The sequence below is a fragment of the Crocuta crocuta genome, unplaced genomic scaffold, assembly GCF_008692635.1.
Source record: "Crocuta crocuta isolate KB4526 unplaced genomic scaffold, BGI_CrCroc_1.0 scaffold53, whole genome shotgun sequence".
NCBI classification, from domain to species: Eukaryota; Metazoa; Chordata; class Mammalia; order Carnivora; family Hyaenidae; genus Crocuta; species Crocuta crocuta.
In genome coordinates, this window is record NW_027529432.1 from 2,314,135 (window position 1) to 2,338,721 (window position 24,587).

The 24,587-nt window shown below is 51.1% G+C and overlaps 1 protein-coding gene across 1 annotated transcript in view; it reads left to right on the forward strand.

The window, feature by feature from the left end:
* Nucleotides 1–93: 93 nt before the first annotated feature.
* Nucleotides 94–24,587, forward strand: part of POLA2 (DNA polymerase alpha 2, accessory subunit) — a 27,032-nt gene continuing 2,538 nt past the window's right edge. Inside the window, exons 1-15 of the mRNA XM_077759776.1 lie at nt 94–492; nt 3,929–4,053; nt 4,528–4,619; nt 5,324–5,381; nt 9,699–9,805; nt 12,043–12,236; nt 13,056–13,144; nt 14,344–14,499; nt 15,385–15,447; nt 16,137–16,179; nt 19,670–19,794; nt 20,067–20,105; nt 20,810–20,883; nt 23,848–23,956; nt 24,460–24,566. Of these exons, the coding sequence (XP_077615902.1) occupies nt 414–492; nt 3,929–4,053; nt 4,528–4,619; nt 5,324–5,381; nt 9,699–9,805; nt 12,043–12,236; nt 13,056–13,144; nt 14,344–14,499; nt 15,385–15,447; nt 16,137–16,179; nt 19,670–19,794; nt 20,067–20,105; nt 20,810–20,883; nt 23,848–23,956; nt 24,460–24,566 (1,460 nt within the window). The 5' untranslated portion in view covers nt 94–413. The remainder of the gene's footprint in view (nt 493–3,928; nt 4,054–4,527; nt 4,620–5,323; nt 5,382–9,698; nt 9,806–12,042; nt 12,237–13,055; nt 13,145–14,343; nt 14,500–15,384; nt 15,448–16,136; nt 16,180–19,669; nt 19,795–20,066; nt 20,106–20,809; nt 20,884–23,847; nt 23,957–24,459; nt 24,567–24,587) is intronic.

Genomic DNA, 24,587 nt, shown 5'->3' on the forward strand with positions numbered 1-24,587 from the left:
TGGAAAAAAAGGAAGCAGAGAGGAAGGGGCGGGGTTGAAGCCGGGCGTTGCGCATGCGCGCTCCACGCAAACCATTTGGCGGGTTTTCCTTGATCGCTGTTTTGCTCCAGTCATTGAGATGCTCCGCCGTAGCTTTTAGGAAGCTGGACGTTCTCTCCCGGAAGGCAGAGCGAGTTAACGAGATTTCTGCTTCCTCCCTTCGGGTGTTTAGGGGTTTCTCCCAATTAAAGTAAAGTGCTTCGCCGTGACTGACGCCTGGGACCTTCCGACCCCTTCCGTCTCGGTCCCCCAAAGGGCGAAACGATCGGGGGAAGCTCGTCCTGCCCATCGATCTCCACGCCGCGGGTTCCTTGGACTCCGGACAGAGCTCGGTGGGCCCGGCCCGTGGCCGACCCCCCGCCCCCCGCGTCACCATGAGCGTGTCGGCCGAGCGCCTGGTGGAGGAGCTGCAGATCTTTGACGTGGATTGCGATGAGGCTCTGGCTGAGAAATGTGAGTCCCTCGCCTCCGCCCCGGGCCCCAGCGGAGCTCCACGCTCGCTCTCCGTGTGCCGAGTCACGTAGAACCCGGAGGGAGGGCCTTCCAAGCCCCACCTCCCCTAGATCGGACCTCTTGGTCGGTGGGAGACGAAGAGTGAAGGCAGGTGTTGCGATTTGGGATGTGGGGCCTCGGAAATGTTTGCAGCGGACTCGGGTCCCAACTCGAAAACAGGAATGCGAAGCACCGCTTTAGATCAGCGCAGTTTCGGAAAGGTGCACTTGGGACATGCCAGGTTCGGACTAGGCCCGGTGGCACGAGCTGGGAAATTATTTGAGCCTCCGGAACAGAGCGAGAGATTGGGGGGGGAGGGGGTTGCAGTGTGGCTCTGTATTCCTGGCTCCTCCCTTTCCAGCCTTCACTTTAAACTGCTGATCCGCGGTTTCCCATCAAAGCTGTTGGTGGCCTGTGCAAATGTGAATCCCCTGAGCTGGGTTCCGAGAACTGAATTTGAGCTTTGGTTAGAACTGTGGGGAGCTTGTCAGCTGTTTATAGAGGGAGAAACAGACAAGGAGACCAGCCTGAGCTGGTCTCTGAACCCCAGACTCCTTTCCTTAAGTCCAGTGCTCACCATCATTGGTCAGGCTCTGGGGCAAGAGCTGTTTTTAATATATAAAACCAGAATGCAAACATGTTGACTTATCACGAGATGCCGGAATATTCCACGTTCAGATGCCCAGTGCGCTCTTTTCCAAGATGGCTGTTGCCTGCATCTCATAGAACTACTTTGGTAGTGGCGTTGGAACTCTAGGCTTTGAATTCATGATCACTAGCCTCAGGGGGACTCTCACATTGCCGGTCAGACCATATTTCCCTGATCTCTTCCCTTCTGCGTGTCCTGGATGACGTTTTTGCCACTTTCTCCTCCTTTTAACATCTTTCTGCCCCACTCAAAAGCTGATGAACTTCTTGTTTCACCAAGAAAATAGAAGTAATTGGAAAACTTCCATAAGCTGCCACCATTCCTTCTTCCCACCTACCTCTCCTTCCGTCCTATTGCCATAAATAAACTCTGCATATTCCTAGCAAAATCCAAACCCTCCATTTGAGTCCTAAATCCCATTCTTTCTCACCTTCTTAAGAACATCACCCCAGTAATTCTAAACTCTTAAGTGTTTTCCATTTTTCTCGCTCTGAGAGTTTTTTCCCTAATAGCATAGAAATGTGGTTCTTGCTCCACTTTAAAAAAAAAAAAAGTTTATTTGTTTTGAGAGAGAGAGAGAGAGCAAGGAAGGGGAAGAGAGTGAGGGGGAGAGAGAGAGAATCCCAAGCAGGCTCTGCACTGTCAGCACGGAGCCGGATTCGAGGCTCAAAACTCATGAGCCACTGGGTTCCAGCCCCACATTGGGCTCTGTGCTGACAACTTGGAGCCTGGAGCCTCCTTCAAATTCTGTATGTCCCTCTCTCTCTGTGCCTTCCCCGCTCACACTCTATCTCTCTCTCTCTCTCAAAAATAAATAAACACTAAAAAAGTAAAAACAAAACTAAACAAAAACTTATGAGCCACGAGATCATGACCTGAGTGGAAAACTAGAGTCCGATGTTCTGACTGAGCTACCCAGGTGCCCCCTTACTCCGCTTTTAAAACATTCTATCGACCCCCCGCCCCGCCCCATTCCAATTCTTTCCTCCCCAATTATACCAGACCTCCTCAAAAGGATTGTCTATATTAGCTTCGATTTTTTTTCCTCCTTAAGCCCATTTGAGGAAGCTTTTTCACCCCCAACACTTTGCTGAAACTGCTCCTCTCAAGGTCACCAGTGACCTTCACCTCGCTAAAGTCGGTGGTGAATTTTCAGTCCTTGTCTCAAATTAGCAGCATTTGATGGTCATGTCACCTTTGAAGCGCGTTTTTCTTCAGCTTCTTAGACACTACACCTCGTTTTCTTACCTTGGCTGTCACCACTTCTCAGGCTCGTCCTGAGCCCCAAATGAGCCCCTTAGTGATTGATCCCAGCTGCTCTTGTGGTTTTTCATCCCATATTTTTCATCTCATTGCTCATGAGTCCCAGGTGTATATCTTAGCCTGGACCTCTTGCAAAACTGCAGGCTGGTCCATCCAACTGCCAGTGGATATTTATTTATTTTTTATTAAAAAAAATTATTTTAATGTTTTATTTATTTCTGAGAGAGAGAGACAGCGCAAGCAGGGGAGGGGCAGAGAGAGAGGGAGACACAGAATCTGAAGCAGGCTCCAGGCTCTGAACTGTCAGCACAGAGCCCGATGCGGGGCTTGAACCCACGAACCGTTAGATCATGACCTGAGCCGAAGTCGGACGCTTAACCGACTGGGCCCCCCAGGCGCCCCTCCAGTGGGTATTTAATTGGCACCTCAAACTGTATGTGTCTAAAAACCAAGCTCCTGTATGTCCTCCCCGTCTTCCCAATAATTCCTCTGCTGCATCGTCCTTGACTCCTTTCTTTCTTCACATCAGCAAATCCCACTGGCCTTACCCTCAGGATGCTTCCCACCTAGAGTCCAACCGCTTCTTCCCCACCTCCACTGCCTCCACCTTGATCCAAGCCACCATCACCTCTCACCTGCATTTTGCCATAATTCTCTCTCTGTCTCTCTCTCTCTTTTGTTTTGAGAAACAGAATGAGTCTTAAGCAGGCTCCATGTTCGGCGCACAGCCCGACATGGGGCTCCATCTCACGACTGTGAGATGGTGACCTGAGCCCAAATCAGGAGTCAGACGCTTTACCAACTGAGCCGCGCAGGCGCCCTGCCATGACTCTCTTAATTGGCCCCCCCGAATCTGCCCTTGTCCCCTTTAGTCTACGCTTAACACAGCATCCTGGGTAATCCTGTTCAGTGGAAGGTGGATCATGATACTGTTCTGTCCAAACTCTGTAGCGATTTTCCAAGTTGCTCAGAGTACTAACCAGGCCAGCAATCTGCATGCCCTTGACCCTTGAGCTCACCTTCTGTCTCCTGCGTCTCTGTGTCCCAGCCATAGTAGCTTTGCTGATCTTGCTTCTACATCAGGATCTTTGCTTGAAAGCTCCTTCCCTGAATACTGCACGCCTCACTTCCGGTCTTCACTCTAGTGCCGCCTCCTCAATGAAGCCTGCCCTAATCATTGTGTTGAAAATTACCACCCCCTGCCCCTGCCTCCCTGATCCCTTCCCCAGCTTTATCTTTCTACATAGCACACTTAACCGTCTAGCATACTACAGATTTTACTTGTTTTCTGTCTCCAGTAGTAAGCTTCGTGGAGACCAGGATTCGTTTTGTTTGCTGCTATATTCTCATGCCTGGAACAGTGCCTGGCCCTAGTGGGTGCTGAATACATATTGATTGAATAAATAGAGGATTATTTTCACTTTTCAAGGGGAAGGCTGCAAGAAATGAACTGAGTTCTTACCCGTCCAATTTTCCTTCCTACAGTGGTAGAGCTGTGCATTCTGTACGGGCAGAGCGAGGAGAAAATGGCCACTGAGGTTATAGCCTTCTGCACCAGCACAGGTAAAGTTTGCCTGACCTCAGAGATCCTGAACTCTTTTGAGCATGAGGTAAGAACAACATGTAAGGAAACTAATCATGAACTTCTCCACTTCTGCTCCTGAGGGAAGGCGTTGTGATGTATTGAGGAAAGCATGGGCGTTAGAATCAGGTCTGGATTCTGGGCCCCAGGTGCACTGGGCAAACTACATACCGTGTTTCTGGGCCTCTGTTTCCTCTTCTTCAGTGGTTCTAATAACCCATATTTTTTTACAGTTATTGGAAGAATTAAACAAGCGTGGGTGTAAATCACCTAACGCAGTATATGTCAGGTGGTAGGTCGTCAACAAATCATTGGTTTTATTATTAGAATTAATAAGTCACTGGATAACTCTTCACTTTTAGTCTATCTTGCATCTTAATTCTTTGACAAATTTTAGATCTATGTGATATTTTGAATGCCTGTTACTACTTCATGGCTGTGAAAAACGCCACCTCTGTTACTTGACCAAGCAATAATATATTCCTTATTGTTTATTCCTCAGTGTCTGAGCAAAAGATTGCCCAAAGCCCCACACAGAGCCTCCAGGGATGGTGGGCACGCCGGAGCTAGAGACATTATTTCCATCCAAGAGCTGTATCCTTTTCTTCCGAAGGTCTTTGCATCAAGCCACGTGCTCTATTTCATAATTTGTGTAATTTTAAAACAAATAATGGGTGTCCGCGTGGCTCCGTCAGTTGAGCATCTGACTCCAGCTTAGGTCACGATCTCATGGTTTGTGGGTTCGAGCCCTGCATCGGATTCTCTCTCTCTCTCTGCCCATCCCCCACTTGTGTGTGTGCATATGTGCACTCGTGCATGTGCGCACACTCACTGAGAAATAATAAATGAATTAACTTAATAAAATAAAGAAAAACAAATAATAAAAAGTACCTACCGGGGCGCCTGGGTGGCTCAGTTGGTTGAGCATCTGACTCTTGATTTTGGCTCAGGTTATGATCCCAGGGTTGTGGGATCCCATGTTGGGCTCTGTGCTGAGCACGGAGCCTGCTTGGGATTCTCTCCTTCTCCCTCTGCCCCTTTCCCCCACTTGCAGGCATGTGCNAGACTGAAACAGGCTCCAGGCTCTGAGCTGGCAGTCAGCACAGAGCCCGACGCGGGGCTTGAACCCACGAACCGCGAGATCATGACCTAAGCGAAAGTCAGACGCTTAACCGACTAAGCCACCCAGGCGCCCCACAAATAATTTTTTTAAGTACCTATTAAGTAGGTTTCTTATTTACTCAACCAGTGCCTTAGATTTCAGGTGGAAGCTTGTTTTCCTTAAACACTGTTTTTAGAATTGAAGTGGAAGAAGAAGAAGAGACCCTCTTGAACTCTTACACCACACCCTCTAAGGTGAGTGTAGTGTTTGGAAATGCTTTCTATACGTAGCATTTGTTTTCTCTCTTGTAAAAACATTCAAACGTTGTCGCGACGTTTGAAGCTCTGAGGGAGCAGACGAATCGCGTCTTCCTGCCATGTCTTCCTTTCCCATCTCAGGCATAGATGCGCTTACATAATGGTGGTCCTTGTGACCGTGAAGCTATCCTAGCGGATCACGAAGTGTTTATAAATACAGTTTCTCCATAATTACTCTTTGTAAAAGTTACAGGGTGTTGTATCAGGTGCAAGTCCTATAATCGAATAATCCAGTTCTGGCGTTGGATCCCAGCGTGAGAGGTAGGACAAGGTAGTAGAAGAGTGTGGCCCTCAACGCCTGAGTCAAGACACCTAGATGACCTTGGGCGAGTTGTTTTATCTGAGCTGCAGTTTCCTTAGCTACACGGTCACGATGCTTCTGTTCATCACTGGGCAGCTGCTGTGTGCTGGGCACTGTTCTGGACGCTGGGTAAACAGTGGTGATGAAACGAGCTGGGCTCTGCCCTCAAGAAGGTTACAGTAAATGTGTAGAAACTCAAATGTGGAGCAAGCCTTAATTTTTCAAAGTAAGTTACACTGTGAGAAAGAAGGGGAGCAGTTGCGGGGTGCCTGTGGCCAGCAGGAAAGCTAAAAATGTGCCCCGTGGACTTGGTGGCACAAAATAGGCATGCGCCCCAGACCGTGGACTTGTGCAATTTCCCTTAGCTTAAAATGGAAGAGATCTGAAACCAGCACTTGACTTTCCCCCAGAGATAGGCGTGTGCTAGAGCCCACCTCTTACTAAAAGGTACCTCCGCTCTCGGGGCGCCTGGGTGGCTTAGTCGGTTAAGTGTCCGACTTTCGCTTAGGTCATGATCTCGCGGTTCGTGGGTTCGAGCCCCGTGGGCTCTGTGCTGACTGCCAGCTCAGAGCCTGGAGCCTATTTCAGTCTGTGACTCCCTCTCTCTCTGACCCTCCCCTGCTCACGCTGTCTCTCTCTCTCTCCGAGAAATAAATAAAACATTTAAATAAATAAATAAATAAATACATTTTAAAGGTGCCTCCACTCTCGTATTTGTCCAGGGCAGGAACCCCGGAGACCTCCCCCAGTCTCCCTTCTCACTCACGCCCCACATCCACCTCCTCTGCCAGTCTTGTCGGGCCTCCTTCCAGAATCCATGCCCTCTCCCCCTGTCCAATGGGACCTGTCCCCGCCAGGCCTGCAGCACCGTCGTCCCCCGAGCGAGCAGGGCAGCTCCCCGACCTGGCTTCCTTCACTCTGTCCACCTCTACGCAATTCACACAACAGTCGGCGCCCCGTGTTCCCTTCGGATGCTGGTGAGGCTAGGTTTTCCTGCTCACGGCTCTCCACCGGCTCTCCCATCTTCCCTGATCACACGCGGAAGGGGTGTGAGGGTCTGTCCTGAGTTGGCCCTGTTCCCTTGCCTTCCCACCCTCCTCCTCACTCCGGCGGTCTTGCTGCCCTTCAGACATACCGCGCGTGTCCACCTCCTGTGCCCCCCGACGGAACAAACCTGCCTCCTAGAGAAAGCCCCTCCTCTTTCCCTCCATCTTCTTTTCTTCCTCTCCTTTTCTCTGTGGGACCTATTACCATGAGATATGTTATATATTCACTTCTTTGTTTTAGTCCCTTACAACGGAAGCTCCTTGGGGCCCCTGGGTGGCTCAATCGGTTAAGCGTCTGACTTCTGCTCAGGTCCTGATCTCACAGTCCGTGAGTTCGAGCCCCAAGTCAGGCTCTGTGCTGACAGCTGTGTGCCGAGCCTGGAGCCTGCTTCAGATTCTGCGTCTCCCTCTCTCTCTGCCTGTCCCCTGCTTGTGCTCTGTCTCTCAAAAATAAATAAAAATGTGAAGGAAAAAAAAAAAGAAGGGAACCTCCTTGCAGACACGTTGCTTTATTCGCTGCTGTTTGCCCAGAGCCTGGCACAGTGGCAGTTGTTGAAGGACATCTCTTCTGGATAAGCACCGTCACCTGGCTCCCTGTGTAGGACCAACCAGAATTGCGGGACCCAGTAGGGCTGCCACGTGTTGATCTGACTGACCACCTCACAGCTCCAGAATGTATCTGCTCTGTCCGTATGTCCGGAGTTGATCATGTTCTTGGGGACTGACTCATGGTAACCCAGCTCTAGACTGACACATAGATCAGATGCAAATTCACCTGACTTAGTGCAGAAGACATCCTACCGAGGGCACCCGTTCCTGCTACAAAGGCGTTTGGGGGCTCAGTTATGACTTCTACTTGGTGACCAAGGAATCAGAGTTGAGTAAGTCGGACTGAAATGAGCAAACGATATGAAATGTGTCCGAAGCCCAGGGGAGACACCGTATGGGTCGAGCTAGAGAGATGTTAAATACTTAGAGCAAAAGCTGGCACACAGAAAGTGCTTGATCGGAGCTGGGCCACACGGTGGTGGCCTCCTGACAAAGTAGTCACAGTGCCAGACTTGGTCTTTCCCACTCGAACAGTGCCACAGTGAGGTCGCCAGGCCCTTGTCGGGTCTGAGGGGCAGACGTACCTGTGCTATAGGGGGTGAATGTTCCAGTGGCCTTAGTTTATCATCATTAACTATTTGTGCAGTCGACAGCTACTCTTTCGCCTCCGTGCTCGCCACAAATCCTGTGGTTACGGTCTGGCTTTCTTCACGCCCTGCCTGACAGGGAGAGAACGTGTTAGTCCGAGGATTTGAAGCTTCCATGCTACCAGTGTCATATTTCTAGCAAATTAATAAAGTGACATCCTTGGCTGTCACGTGGGTTTCTGTGAGGCGTGAGAATGTGCTCACCCCGGGACCTGGGAATGTGGTGCCCTCGGTCCCTTGTGTTCCTTGCTGCAAATGACTACTGGTGTGTAGTGTGGATAGATCTCGTGAGCTCGGTTAGAGTGCATCCCCTAGAAGCTTACCTGGAGTTGGGTTGTTGACACGATCAGGTTTCACTACGAGGGCTGAGGACGAGCCCCTTGAGACTGCATCATCTCCCAAAGTAACATCCTCTTTTTTTTTTNTTTTTTTTTTTTTTTAATGTTTATTTATTTGGGGGCAGAGAGAGACAGAGCATGAGCAGAGGTGAGGCAGAGAGAGTGGGAAACAGAATCTGAAGCAGACTCCAGTCTCCGAGCTGTCCGCACAGAGCCCGATACAGGGCTCGAACCCAGGAACCGCGAGATGGTGACCCGAGCCGAAGTCAGACACTTAACCAACCGAGCCACCCAGGCACCCCTCCCAGAGTAACATCCTCTCCCCACGTCCTAGGAGACAGACAGTTTTTCTCTTGACATACTCCAGGGGCACCTGGGTGGCTCAGTCGGTTGGGCAGCCGAATTCAGCTCAGGTCATGATCTCCTGGTTCATGAGTTTGAGCCCCACGTCAGGCTCTGGGCTGACAGCTCAGAGCCTGGAGCCTGCTTCAGATTCTGTATCTCCCTCTCTCTCTGACCCTCCCCGGCTCACACTGTCTCTCTCTCTCTCTCAGAAATAAATAAAANTTAATGATGGTCTTGAGTCCGTCTTCTTAAGTTCCATCCCGGGGCATCCCCCGCAGACAGCTGTGGTGGCATAACTTCCGTCCACAGCCAGGGGGAGCCCAGGGGCAGGGAGTCCTCTGCCGACCCGCCAGCCTCCCGGCTGTGGTCCCAGCAAGAGTTTTGTCTTTGCTCTGCCACAGTCAGCTATTCTAGACTGTGGGGAGCAACAGATCTCTGAGCTACGAGCTTCATCCTCCATCCTGGGCATATCTTTGGATTCTTGTTGATGAGCAAAATCCAGAAAACAGAAGGGACCCGTCGGTGAGGTGTTTGCTAAATAGTCTCCTGCTATGAGCCCGGCCATGTTATGTGCCCGCAGTCGTGCCCACCTGTGATGTTGAAAATGTGCGGTGGACTTTGTAAAGTGAGTAGTAACGCGGTCCCACCCCTTCTGAGGAAACCGTGTCCGCACAGGTCAAAGCCATGCGCATTGCAGAACTCAGCAGCTGTTCTAAAGCCTAGAGGTGGGAAAAGAGAACAACCCCGTGAACAATTGGACGGGACAGATTGCTTGTTCTGGGAAATGTCGGTACTTTTTCATTATTGCCTTCAAAATGGGGACGGGATTCTGATGGATCTTGGGGATACCTGCTGAAGATGGCCATGTGGCCTTATGCTTGGAGGTGGGGCCTTAAGAACAGAACCAACCCGGTCCTACCTTGTGCCCTGCATGTGGGCACCCGCTTCTCTTCCTAAGGGGCCGCGTACACTCAGTTAGCAACTTGGATCTGCAGTGCCTGAGATTCTGTTTTCTGTTTTGTTCCTAGGGCTCTCAGAAGCGAGTTATCACCACCCCAGAAACCCCCCTAACAAAAAGGACGGCGTCTACTAGGAGCCCCCATCAGCTCCTCTCGCCGTCGAGTTTCTCTCCGAGGTACGGGTCAGAATTAACCCGGCTGCCAGACAGCAGGCGTGCCCTCCCCGTTTTCTGGTCATCGGGTGGCCGGCTCTCCGGAGCAACCCGACTAAATGCGGGTGGGCGTGTACCACCGCGGTGCCTGGCCGAGAGCCTCTTTGCTCCCTGCCCTCACTGCCTTCTTTCTCTTCCTGTGTGGAAAGTTACCGTGTCTTCCAGTAGTTAAGGAAACTCACTTTCCACCCCCTTTTCTAGGGCTCATTTCCTAGATCAGGAACTGAGATCTTCGATGGAAAACAACCTACCTATTCAGAAGTCCTGCAATCTTAGGAGCCTTGCCAGTAGAGATGAATAGGTTCCCACCTGCCTCTGTTGGTTCATGTGTTGTTGGGTTTCTTCTTCTCTTAAGCTGAAGTATTTATTTTTAAAAAAGAAAAGCACGTCCCTGTGTTCCTAATGTTATGTAACCTGTTTATTGTTCCCCTCTCAGGTTACAGCTAGTTGCTTGTCACTGTGAATCTATATGGACCTAATGGGCATTTTTATCCCCACTGCCACCTCCACACGTAAAGCCACGAAGGTCACGTGTGGGTTTGTTGAAATTTGTAAATGACCTGTCTCTTGCTGGAGAGTCCCGTAGGTGAGGGCCCTGGAGAGTCGGAGAAAGGTTTTGGCGCGGCCACATGAGGATGAGGCTAAGGAACAGTCAGGCTAAGCATTTAGGGAAATACTGGCCGTCGGGGGTCACTGCCTGCCCTTCCGGTCACGTCTTCCAGATGCGGCAGAGCATGAGGTTTGCCGGCTCCTTCTCTTTAGGAAGGAGGTGATCACAGTCGTTCAGGATGAGCAGGCCTTGACTCTGAGGGGCAGTTAACTCCAGTGTGGTCCACTCCTGCTCTCGGGTTTCGGGCATGAGCTTTCTAGACTTCCAAGGGCATCTGTGAAACTTGGCATAGAGGGGCGCCTGGGCGGCTCAGTCAGTTAAGCATCTGGCTTCAGCTCAGGTCATGATCTCCCGGTTTGTGGGTTCGAGCCCCGCGTCGGGCTCTGTGCTGACAGCTCAGAGCCTGGAACTGCTTCAGATTCTGTGTCTCCCTCTCTCTCTGCCCCTCCCCTACTCGTCCTCTGTCTCTCTCTCAAAAATAAATAAACGTTAAAAAATATTAAAAAAAAAAAAGAAACATAATGTAGAGATTTGGTTCTCATGAGCTGAACCAGCACTACCACGGCGGTTATAATCTCTAAATAAGCAGTCGCCTGAAACATCGTGGCATCAAAGGGCCCGCGACAACAGCTGTCCCTCGGAGCTGCTCTGGGAGGAGCCCTGAGAAGTTGGCGATGCGCTGCCCAGGCATTTTTTTAAACGCACACTAATAAAGCTGACGTCAGAGACCGGTTTGGTAATTAATGAAAGTAACTTCTAAATTGTTTAGGTAGAGGCGGCCCCGGAGAGCGAGGTGATTATTTGAGCTCGTTTTCTGTAGCCTGTCAAATGCGGACTGATAGTGCCAGTTGCAATGTCGCCCACGTAAAACTGCTTCCTGCAGGGTCCCGGTGCGTTAAACGAAGACCGTTTGAAATCAACTCCTTTGTAAGCTGTGTGCACAACCAGGGGATTAGAGGCCAGCTAAGCGGTCCGGCAACATTCGTGCGTTCTTGTTTGCCCGTCAGTGAGCAGAAATAGGAGGACTCGTCAGTTGAGCCTTGCAGAATGGGAATGTTTATTCACCAACTGACCGAATTCATTCCCTCTCCACTCTCGTAGACACTGGGGAACGTTGATTAATTCCTGTTAACTGTGTTTTATTGGGGTGTCTACCTCGAACTCCATCGTGAGGTATTAGGCGTAGGCAGCAACTTTGGGCTTATCCGCAGCTAGGCTCTAATGGTATTCTAGTAAGTGCTAAAAAAAAAAAAAAAATCGTCAGAAAGAAAAGAAAGTGGTACTTGAAACTTGTTTTTTAATCAGTTTAGCGTTTGGTTTGGTTTGGTTTGGTTTGGTTTGGTTTTGCTTTGTTTCGTTTTAAGCCAGGAGAAAATCCTTTAAAATCTGGCTCTGTCTCTAAACTTACCCTCATTCCTGAAATTCCTTAAAGGTCTGGGTATGTCCAACCCTGTTAAGCTGATTAGATTTATAAAAGGTGAGGCCAGCTTGATGTTTCTCCAGTCCCTACTTCCCGAAGGTGACCTCGTTTTATTCCTCTCCCTCTTTAGATATGAATATAGTAACATTTATCTGTTTTGCTTCCAATCAGTGCTACTCGCTCTCAGAAATACAACTCGAGAAGTAACCGCGGAGAAGTGGTTACCTCCTTTGGCTCAGCACAGGGAGTGTCTTGGTCTGGAAGAGGAGGGGCCGGCAGTATCAGCCTGAAGGTCTTGGGGTGTCCGGAGGCACTAACCGGGAGCTACAAATCAATGTTTCAGAAGCTTCCAGATATTCGAGAAGGTGATTCTTTTTCCCTTTGAAATTCTGGAGGGGCGTCTGAGTGGCTCAGTTGTTGAATGTCCGACTTTGGCTCACTTCATGATCTCATGGTTCATAGGTTCGAGTCCCTCTGTGCTGACAGCTCAGAGCCTGAAGCCTACTTCGGATTCTGTCTCCCCCTCTCTCTGCCCCTCCCCCGCTCACACTCTCTCTCCCTGTCTCTCCCTCCCTCTCTCTCTTTCTCTCTCTCTCTCTGAAATAAAACATTTTTTAAAATGTATTAAGAAAGAAAGAAAGAAGTTCCAGAGAATATAAAAACACCTGAAAAGGTGTAGAGTGAGTACCAAAGCTTTAGCGAGGCTGGGAGAACAAGCCCAAGGTTGCCTTTCAATATGGAAGCCGGTAGATGTTAGTGGAGGGACATGAGACATGCTCTCAGTAATTCTCCCACATCACTGAGAAAAGTGCTAAAGAGAAAGTGCGTAACCATTTCCCAGTGACAGCCGCTTGAACCGTGTAGAGGAAGCCAAGGTCAAAGACATTTACAGTCTCTTCCTTGTAAAAAATGGAAGACACCCCAGGTTGGGCTTGGCTCCCCCTAAACCTCACTGATGACCAACACGAAAGGAAGGCTGGGTCTTGGGGAATCCGTGCTGACTCTCAGGCAGGGATTCTGCCACCTGCTAGGTGGCCGAATGGAAGGCCACTTAGAAATGCATCCTGGACACCGTCCTGCTTCTGTGAAATAACTAACTTTAATATCTTGCAGCGTGCGGTATTCTCTCCACTTGGCAAGTGGAATGTCCTAAACACAACACTTTTTCCCCTCTGGGATTTCAGTTCTGATCTGTAAGATCGAAGAACTCGGCAGTGAACTCAAGGAACATTACCAGATTGAGGCTTTTACTCCCGTTCTGGTCCCAGCTCAAGTAAGAATTGTTCTATTAGTTCTCTCCAGTTACTGTTGTACTTTTTAACTGACTGAAGAACAGCTTTCAGGAGCTCTCAGGTTTTATGACCAGAGACGGTCATTTTCTTTACACTTGGATTAGGGTCTTGAACGCAAAGACTGAGGCCTTTTCCTTTTAGTGGTAAGGCAGGTAGCCCCCTGGAGATTTCCCACAAATAGAAGCATCCAATTATCGGGATGTGAGGACAGCAGCAAGGATAGGGTTTCCAGAAACGGTGACACCTAGTCCCCCCTAGTCTGGTCCCTGGCCTTATGGACCAGCTATTGCCAATAGTATCTTTAATTGTGATTTCATCTGGCTTATGGGCCAGTGCTTTCTCTCTAAAACATTTTTTAATCTAAGGGGGAATATGTTCTACAACATTCATTATGGTGTCTCTGTCATTATTTGCATTCAGAGAAGACTGGCCGATTGAGGAAGATATGCCATGTCACAGAAGGAAGTTTGGGAGGAAGTAGTGGAGGGGACAGGGGACGCAGGATCTTGTGGGAAAAGATTAGACTTCCTCAGTCGGCTCCCCAGGAGTGGGAACAGGATGGAGGAAGCCCCGGGGAGAGAAATTTCAGCTCAATTCAAAGAAGAACTTCCTATTAAGAGACGATACATTATATGGTTAAAGATCTGGCTTGGGAGCCAAACTTCAGACCCAGACTTTACCCACTCTCTGACCTTGACTAAATTATGTAACCTGTTGGGCTGATTTTTCTCGGTTGTAAAGTGAGTACAATAACAGTATCCGATACTCCACCATTGTTGTGAGAATTAAATAGGTTAATACACATAAGCCTGTCGACCAGACCAGTGCCTGATGTTCCGTGAGCTCAGTAGATGTGAGCTATTATTGTTAATAGTTGAAACTCTCCAGAGGTGCAGTGGGCTGCCTGAGGGTGCACGTTTCCCTTTCCTTGATGCTCGAGTTTAGGTCACCACTCAGAGGGGCTCAAACATGGGGGTGAGGGGGGCTCTGCAGACAGACCAAATGCCAGATGAGTGTTCGTTCTTCTGCCCTGAGAGGCAGTGGTGATTCTTGTCAGTGTGATGCCCCCCCCAAAAAAAAATATTTGCCGTTTGGGATTTGCTTTGTGATTTAGTCTATTGACCTCAGGTTTTGGGCTTCTGTCCCAAAGACTGTCACTCTTGTGTTATACCTTCGGTAGGAGCCTGTCACTCTGCTGGGCCAGATTGGCTGTGACACCAACGGGAAGCTGAACAGCAAGTCCGTGATTCTCGAGGGAGACCGGGAACATTCCTCAGGGGCTCAAATTCCAGTGGATTTATCTGAGCTCAAAGAATATTCTCTGTTTCCCGGACAGGTAAGACAGGGTACACGGGGGCTGTTTACCCTGTGGTACGTGGGGTGGGCCGCGGCCCTGGCAACAAGCGTTCCGTCACCGGCTGCCTCTCACTTTCAGCCTGTGGCGCCAGGGGGTATGGCTGGAGACCAGGCCCAGGAGCGTGGGGATTCCAGCCTCCCCCCCGCCGCCCTGTGCCCTGACCTCGGCTCTGGGATCCACTGCCAGGGTCCAGCTCCACCCCATAAGGTGTGTCATTCTGACCACATTCCTTTTCCTCTTGAGACCAGAGTGTCCTCATCTTTAACAGAGGAATAATAGTTCTTAGCTCATAGGATCGTTATGAAGAATTAGGTCATCCGTATAGAGCATAATTATTATTACTAATATAACCCCTTTAATTTGTTTTCTTTCTTTTTTTTAACTTTTCTATTTACTTTGAGAAGAAGGGAGAGAGAGAGAGAGAGCACAAGCAGGGGAGGGGCCGAGAGAGAGAGAGAGAGAGAGAGAGAGAGAATCCCAAGTAGACTCTGCACTGTTAGTGCAGAGCCCCATGTGGGGCTCAAACTCACAGACCATGAGATCGTGACCTGAGCCGAAACCAAGAGTCAGACACTTAACCAACTGAGCCACCCAGGCACCCCAGCCCCTTTAATTTGTTTTCTAAAAAAGTACCCCCACATTTACAACCACAAAATGAGACAGCTGGACGTAGTACCTAATTTTTTTTTTTTTTAAGTAAACTACCCCCAACATGGGGCTCAAACTCCCAATCCCAAGGTCAAGGGTCGCATGGTCTACCCACTAAGCCAGCCAGGCGCCCCGATACTTAATGATTCTTAACTGCATCAAAATAGTTGATTGCTGACCTATCATTTATGTCCCGTTCTGTCTCTCGTCCTGTAGGTCGTAATTCTGGAAGGAATCAACACCACGGGTAGAAAACTTATCGCCACCAAACTGTACGAGGTACCCCGGCGGTTGCCCCGCCCCCGCTTCTGCTGCAGGTGCACTACATGCAGTTCTGACTGTCCCGGAAACCCATCCTCCTTGAGAGCCTAGCTATGGCTATTTGCTTCTCAGTTCTCTATAAAATGGGAAACTGCCTCTAGGCCAGGGGCCAGCAAACCGTTTCTGTATTTCGGGCTAATTTACAGGCCATATGGTCTCTGTCACAGTGACTCAGTTCTGCCGCCGTGGCACAAAAGTGCCATAGACACCTGTAAGCCAGCGAGGGTGGCGGTGTGCCAGGGAAACACGGGCAGTGGCCGGATTGGGCCCACAGGCCCTGCTTTACCTACCCCCGTGCTGGGAAGTCTCAGACTCCCTGCTGTGCAGTCCTGGCCTAGCGAGCTGGCACTTCAGGTGCCTGTCTTGCTCCCGCTCTTTGCTGGATGTTATACTATGAGATTGGCCGTGACCCCCCCATCATGTGGATCTCTTTGCCGCTCAGCCACGTAGAAGAATGGCGGGTGCTCAGGCCTGTGAGCTTTCAGTTCCACAGAGCAAGACTGAGGCTGCTTTCTTAGACATCTCAGCCCTCCCTCCCCCCTCAAGTGCTATCCTCCCCTCCGCACCTGTTCAGGGGCCACCCCTTCTTTTAACCAAAGATGGTGCCTGGGGTAAGGCCTCAATTTAGCTCTTCTCCTGTCTTTAAGGGTGTGCCGCTTCCGTTTTATCAGCCCACCGAAGAGGATGAAGGTAAGTCTGGGGCCGAACATTGTTTTGCTAGCCGTGAATATGGTGGACGAGGGTCCAGGTTCCGCAGGCCCTGAGAGAACTGCAGAGGCTGCCTGAGAGCGCCCTGCGGAGGCCAGGGGTGACAGCAGATGGGTGGCCCAGGGGCACTTCGCGGAGGGCCAGGTTCCTAGCCCAGTTGAGCGTTGCCACCTGGGTTCCGGCTGCAAGAGGCATGCACGCCATTTGTATCTGGAAGTTACTTAATGAGAGGAAAAATAGGAATCGTTTATATAAAAGAATTTCTTCGAATGCACTGTGGGATCCTGGAAGAGAAAAGGCACATTAGTGGAAAAGCTAGTAACACCCCAAATAAAGTCAGGAGCCGAGAGTAGTAAGCTAGCGTTAATCCCTACGTTTTGACAAATGCACCGCAATCAGGATGTCGGCATTATGGGCCTCGGGGGAACGGCATGTAGACAGGAACTTGGTGCTGTCTTCGCAACTTCCGTATGTTTCTAAAGTTATTCCAAAATAACAAGTTTACTTAAAAATTAGACGAATTTATGGGGTGCCTGGGTGGCTCAGTCGGTTGGGTGGCTGATTTCGGTTCGGGTCATGATCTTGCAGTCCATGGGTTCGAGCCCCATGTCTGGCTCTGTGCTGACAGCTCAGAGCCTGGAGCCTGCTTTAAATTTTGTGTTTCCCTCTCTCTCTCTCTCTCTCTCTCTCTCTGCCCCTACTCTGCTCATGCTCTGTCTTGGTCTCTCCCTCTCAAAAATAAATAAAACAGTAAAAAAAATTAGACGAATTTAAGAAACAGAACGTAGAGGAAGGGAAGGAAAAATATAAACAGAGAGGAAGGCAGACCAGAAGAGACTATTAAATACAGAGAACAAACTGAGGGTTGATGAAGGGGGGGATGGGCTAAATGGGGGGTGGGCATTAAGGAGGGCACTGGTTGGGATGGGCACGGGGCTGTTATATGTAAGTGAGAAATCACTGAATTCTCCTCATGAAATCTTTACTACACTATATGGTAGCTAACTTGGATTTAAATAAAATTTAAAAATTAAAAAAAAGTAGACAAATTTCTAAGGAAGCATAGAGTCATTTGATAGCTAATCTAGAGGGGAAGGGGATAAAAAGTGTTAACAGACCGCTTCAAAATAATTCAAAGCATTTTTGAAAGCAAAGCAGAGGACTGTTGAGAACTCACAAAGAGATGGCTGACCCCGGGTATTCCCCCCCCACCCCCGCACATTGATAGTGTGTGACGTCATTCTTGGAGACCACCGAGACCCAGGAATGCAGTTTAGGAGTTTATGACATTGCACATCCTATCAGAAGATAGGGGTTTCTGGCAACATTAGTGATCTCAGATCCACTTCAGGTGGTGAAACAAAGTTGACTCGAGATGCCTGGAGCCCTTGCCGTGTACCAGGGAAGCTTCTGGAAACAGTGGAATCGGTTATTAACAAACATTTTTGACCAGGGTGTTGGGCTGGGCACTCAAGGAGACAGAATGAGACCTGGGTCTCATCCAGCTGCTATTTACTCCAGGGTTTACGTCGCCTGTAGGCTCCTCAGAACCAGATTTAACTTTGTCTCTGCCCTGTCGCTACATGGAACTTCCTCTTCTCCCTGAACTCTCTATCCCATTTCATGGGGTTCCTGCTTTGGGAGACAAGCAATGCCCCCATGTAGTCCCTGGAACGGGTGACAATGTCACTTTATATGGCAAAAGGGACATTGCAGATGTGTGTAGGAATCGGGGGGGGGGAGGGGAGGTTAGCCCGGACTGACCAGGTGGGCCCAGTGCAATCACAAGGGTCTTTATAAGGGGGAGGGCAGAATGATCCACGTCAGAGAAATTGTAGGCTACTGGCTTTGAAGATACAGGAGGAGTCATGAACCAAAGAATGCCAGGAAGCTTCTAGAAGCTGGAAAAGGCAAGGAAACAGTTCTCACCTGGAGCGTCTAGAAGGCGCACAGGCCTGTCAGCACTGGTTTTAGAACTCCTGACCTCCAGACCTGCGAAAATAAACCTGTGCTGTTTTTAAGCCGCTGAGTTTGTGATCATTGTCACAACAGCCATGGGAAGCTCAAACACATTAAGAAGCCACGGATCTTCCGTGGGGTTGGTCAGTGTGAGCTACCGAACCTGGTGTGGACTAACTTAAAAAGGAAATTTGTTGGGGATCCAGCTGGCTCACAGATAGGACAGGTGGCTAGGAACGCGGACTTAGAAGCAGGGAAGGGCCTCACGACTCGAGGTGTCTGGCCAGCAGGAATTCCCCTCTGGCTGGAGTAGGTCAGCTCCCCTCTTTTTCCTGTTCCTGGATAGTTCATCTTGAGATTCCAGAACTAGGGAGAAGAGTGTGGATGGCTTAAACTGGCCAGACATCTGTCTCGAGGCTAGGAGACGACAGCACACCTAATCTGCACCCCCCCCCACACACACACACACACTGTCTTATGGAGAAGGGGGCGGACTCTCCCAAAGGAAAGCCGATGCTGGGAGGAAACGTGCAGTGCGTGACAGGTGGCCAGACGCCACACTGTGCCCCTCATGGGAATCCCATTCCGAGCCTCACACCCAGCCTGTCCCTCTGGACTCCTCCCTGGACCACGTTCTGCAGCCACACCGGCCCACCAGATGCCCCCTCACACCAAGCACATGCAACCACCCGCTCTCCGGGGGACCGCCTCGCCCTTGCTCCCGGAAAATCCTACTTACAAGCATAAGCACAGTGAAATAAACCAGTCACAAAAGGATAAATATTGTATGATTCCACTTATATGAGATACTTAGAACGGCCAAAGTTAGGAGAACGGGGTTGGGGAGGGTGAGTTAGTGTTTAAAGGGAACAATTTCAGTTTGACAAGAACAGAGTTCAGGGACTGGATGGCAGTGGTGGTTAAACAGCATTCTGCGTTTATTGCCACTGAAAACAGTTAAGATGGAGGCGCCTGGGGGCCTCGGTTGGTTAAGCATCCAACCTCGGCTCATGTCATGATCTCACGTTTCATGGGTTCCAGCCCTGTGTCGGGCTCTGTGCTGACAGCTAGCTCAGAGCCTGGAGCCTGCTTCGGATTCTGTGTCTCTCTTACCCTCCCCTGCTCATGCTGTCTCTCTCTCTCAGGAAAAAAAAAAAAATGGCTAAGATGGTAAATTTTATGTTGTGTGTATTTTACCACGATAAAAAATAAACGGAGGAAGCGCATAAGCAAATCTCACCTTGATCCCTTCTCTCCTGACTGCTGCTTCCTCCCATCGCTCACATGCACCGCTAGCAAACTGCAGGTCACACTCTGGTTACTCGCGTGCTTCCCTGTCTCTGGCAGCTGATGGAATATTCTTTGAGGATGGAAAGGGGATCTTCTTGGATTCCCAAAGTTGTACACAGACTCAATTAATTGAATCCTGTGGTGTTTTTTTCACCCTAATTGTCCTTTTCTGCCACCATTCTGTTTTCTTCTAATCAACACCTTATGATCCTTTCTCTCTTAGATTTTGAGCAAAACATGGTCCTGGTGGCCTGTGGGCCATACACCACCTCCGACAGCATCACGTACGACCCCTTGCTCGATCTAATTGCCGTCATCAACCGTGACCGGCCAGATGTCTGCATCCTGGTAGGAAGCCCTCCTGGGACAGCTTCCCCGGTGGGCAGGAGGGCGGGCCAAGGAAAACTGGGAAGGAGAACTTGGAAAAAGCCCCAGTGTTGTAGGAGGCAGCCTCCCTCCATCCGGGTCACAGCTGGGCACCCCCACCCCATCTGCTACCTGTCCGGGGCTCCACGTGCAGCCTTCCCCCAGCAGAGAACTGCTAGGAGGGTGTGTGAGGCGCTCATGGACATGGTGTGGTTCTGACACCTTTGTTTCTCTCCCCTCGGGCCTATGTGCAGTTTGGACCTTTCTTGGATGCTAAGCATGAACAGGTTGAGGTAAGTGACGGGGCCTGGGATGGGCACATGCTGGAATCTTGTGTTCAGTTGTTACTCCCAGATTTTGGAGTTTATGATGCATCTGTAACAAACCTCAGTTACTCCCTGTGGCTCAGCAGGAAAACATTGTAGCAGGGCATTGTTGCAAAGGTGCGGAATTGGAAGGCTTCACTTCCCCGGCACACAAGGCCAAGGCCGTTTGGAAGGTGGGGGAGAGAAATACAAATCTGTGAGTCCTGGTGGCCCCCTGTGACACCAGACGCGGAGGCATAGTGCGCTAGCTCAGATGCACGTGTCCGTGGGTCATGGAGCCGCACGTGTGACAGCGCCCCACCATGCCACTGTTCTCAGTTCTGTGACCCACGTCATGCTGTCCCTTGATGCATAAAACGTAAATGGCCCTTCCCGTGGCATCTGGTGGCCGAGAGTTGGTGCCTCCTACCCTTTGTCTCTGGATATTGTACCTTCCATGGAAAGGATTTCGAGACGCTTTTCCTTTTAGTCTTTCTCTCAGCTTACATTCTAGAGGATGAATTCCTCCCCTATCTCCTCCCCTGCCCCCTGTAGCCTCCGCTCCTTGAGGGCGGAGACGTGTCTCCTCTCTGTATCCCCTCCAGCTCCTCACCCAACAGCCAGCCCCTGGGGTCTTCTCACGTGGTAGGCAGCTGAAGAAAGGCCAATGTCTACCCTTTCTTCTCTCGCAGAACTGTCTGCTGACAAGTCCATTTGAAGACGTCTTCAAGCAGTGTCTGCGGACGATTATCGAAGGGACACGAAGGTCAGAATTCAGAACATTGGGCAGAACCTTAAGCTGCCTAGTTTCTCCAGGGCTTCGCAGTAAGAAGCTGAAACTGTTGCAGAGTGACGGTAGCCCCTGCCCCCTTCCTCCTCGGGGACCAGAGATCACATCCAACTCTTGACCCTCAAGCGCACCGACGCCGGGTTAAGAGGCATCTCTGTAAAACGCAAAGATAAACACACTTGACAGGAAAGGGCTGCGTGGACTTTCGCTCTTCCCTCGCTTGCTCTTTTACTTCCTTCCTTTTTCTCGCTCGCATTTGTGTAAACTCATTCCATGGGAATCTTCCCAGCTGATTCTGAGAAGCGTTTGATGAGTTACCCAACAAAGTCCCCGGGGGTCCCAAACATCTTGCTGCTCGAGTGATTGTTTTGGGGTGCGCCCAAGTCCTTCCCCGGAGTCGGAGCTTCCCCGGGTTTCGAGGGGCACTGCCGACAGCCAGGAAGCCGTGGTAGAAACTCCCGAGAGGGAGGGACCTTGGATCCTCGCCATACACCGAGGGGAAGGGACGGTGAGAGGTCCCAGGGGTGATGAGAGAGATGAGCGGTTCTAATTTGAGAGAAAGGGGACTGTTGCAGGAAGAGTCTGGAGCTGCATGTAGGAAGCGATTCAGGAAGCTGACCTCCTCACTTCCTGTCCTTGCCCTTGTAGCGCCAGGGTTTGAAAGGAATTGGCGTAGGTGATGGATCGTCTCCCCCAGGGATTTGCTTGCCTGTAGCTGAGCTCAGGAGAACACATTCCTGAGGCTAAGCTTTTAAAAACGAGTCTGTGACAAAGATGCTTCTCAACACCAGATGTGCCGCCTTCCGCCCATCCGCCCTGAGAACTGATCCCGGAGTCGATTAGTCGTAATACTACCTTCCTGTATGCGCAGTGTGGCCGGGGCGGTAGACCTCGGGGACGTTGGGTGGGGGGGGACACCCATTAACTTAACTTGCCAGTCGGGACTTGAGTCGCACCAGTGACCGCCCAAGTGCGCCTGGGTCTCCCCTTCCCCCCTCGCTTCCGCAAATGAGGGTTATACCAGTGGCTGCCCTCTCGCCTCCCACGTTTGCGGTGACCCTGACCTGAGTTCATCAGACCCAGAGAGCGCCCAGTGCTCCTTCTCCCCGATGACCTCCCCGCTACTCCCTGATAGCCGGGAGCAGGGCTGGTGTCCTCGATCGGTCGGGTCCCCTGGGGATGGACAGGGGCCTGCAGAGCAGGGCCCCGGAGGGCTGGGTGCTGTCCCTGTGACATCGGGTTCTGGTTTTGGTTCCTCGCCCTGTGTGGTGGTGACAGCAGTGGAACAAACAAAGAACAAAGGGGGCATTGTCACTGTGGGGTGAGCGCCCAGCGCCGCCAGGCACTTTCATCTGGGGCCAGTGTGCGCCTCGGGGCTGGGAGAGCCGCCCACCCTTCCCCAAACTGTATATAAGCGTCTCCTCGTTGCGGGGATTTATTTGTATTCCTGAGAGCGCAGAACCGCAGAGCACAGAGCCGATTTATCAGGGAAAGCCCGAACTACTGAGGAAGCACCCCCTCCCCGGAGAGCGGGGGCCGTGGGGACCCTCCCCCCGTGCTGCCTGAGGGCTGTGCAATGCTCAGCATAGTTGGAATTTTCTTTCTGATCCCTCCCCCTACAGCCACTTCATAACTATGAGCGGGCGGGGCTGTTTTCTCCTTAACTGTTGCTCTTCCAGCACCTTCGCTGAAACAGCGGGGTCAGCTGCACACGCCCTTCGTGTCCACCACAGACTGAGCCCCTGGGGTCTGGAGCACGGCGAGTCCCATTCAGGTTCCTCCCTCTCCCCTCCCCCCGGCCTTGGGAAAAGACCACACGCTTTTCCACGTCAGAGGGACCATAACATGCAAAGTGCCTGTGGTCTCAGGATCCTCGTTATCTGTTGCAAAAGTCTCAGTTCACACTCTGAGCAGGTATAACAGACAAGTGACGAATGGAACCACAGTCACAAGACCTTTATCCCTCCTGCGTCTGGGGAGGCCAGCGGCTGTGAGCGAGAAGGGGAGATGGCCGTGGGCGCCGTGGGCGGGTCTTGAACATGCCCCCCAAGCAGCACTTTGCGCCTGTGTGGTTTACAGCAGGCCCCGCTGCCGAGCACAGCTGAGGGGACCGAGGAAACCGGACTTTTTTTTCCCCTTGCCTCTTTTGTGTGGCTGAGGAGGATAAACAGTTGGCTCCCAGAGTTCAAGGTTTTTCTTCGATGACATGTTGTACCCTAGAGATTCCCCCGTTCCCACCGTAAGGGGACGCGTCAGAGGAGATCCATGCTTTTGCTATTGCTGTTAAATACTCCTGTCATTTCAGCAAGAGGATTGCTGAGAAAAAACCTGGGGCCTCGCTTCCCCACGTGAGAGGCACGGGCCGGCTCCGGGGACAGGCCGGTCGTGTTCTTCCCCACCCCCCGGAAAGTGTTCCTGTCTCCATAATTCGGACCCAGTGTTGTGTCAGGAGGTGGTAGTCTGATCCCCAAATGGGAAAGGCCACGCGGCCTCGCCCTGGGAAGGAGCCCCCGTTGGGGAGGCTGATGCCCGCAGCCGTGTCCCTTCGCGTAGTGTGAAGACTCAGAACTTGGGGTTCAGCTCGGGCTCCGGGCCTCGTCTGAGCCTTATCTTTCTAGGTTTTCTATATCCCATCATCTCCCCCCTTTCCCACCAAACGGCCCCACTCTGCCCCGTGGAGCATCGCACGGAGCCAGGGGGAAGCACGCCCCCGGTGACCGGAGCCTCGTGGCGGTAGAAGGGCGGACGTGAGGACGAGTCGGCTTTTGCTCGCAGTGTCCCATGGGAAACAGCACCTCTCCTTCTAGAATTCCGTTCTGACGTTCCTCCCTGGATGCAGGCTCGCGTATCCAGCTGTGACACGTTCAGTCTGTCGTCCAGCTGTTCCAACTCAACCGCACTCGTTTTTCTCCCCCTTCTGGTGTGTTTTTGGCAAAGTAGCTCCGGCTCCCACCTCGTCTTTGTCCCGTCGCTGAGGGACGTGCACCATGAGTCCGTGTACCCACAGCCACCCTTCAGCTACTCCGATCTGTCTCGGGAAGACGTGAAGGTACCAGCATCCCTTCCCTGAGCGGCGGGCAGCCCGGATCCAATGTGCCGCAGGGGACCCAGCTCTGCCCCCTGGGGGCGGGGCGGGGGGGCTGCCTTTTTGGGGCATGGATAGGAGTTCTCTCTTTTCTTAAAATTTCTTAATTTTTTAATGGTTACTTATTTTTGAGAAAGAGAGAGAAACAGAGAGCAAGTAGAGAGAGAGGGAGACACAGGATCTGAAGCAGGTTTCAGGCTCTGAGCTGTCCGCACAGAGCCCAACGTGGGGCTCAAACTTGTGAACTGTGAGATCATTACCTGAGTCAAAGTCGTACACTAAACCAAACTGAGCCACCCAGGCGCCCCTTAAAGTTCTCTTTTTAACAAGCAACTGTATTTGTGATTTACTCTGTTGGTCGGGTCCCCCTTTCGGTGGTCTCCCCAGCCCCTGGGACACCCCCACTTTCATGGGGAAGAAGTTTTAAGCTTTGGTGCACAAATGTTTGTCTCGCCCCCTCAACTTAGCGAGTGCGGTTCGTGTCTGAGCCCTGCAGCCTCTGCTTGAACGGAGTGGTCTTCGGCCTGACGTCCACAGATCTGCTGTTCCACATGGGAGCCGAGGAGATCAGTAGGTGAGAAGCGGTTCTGGGCCC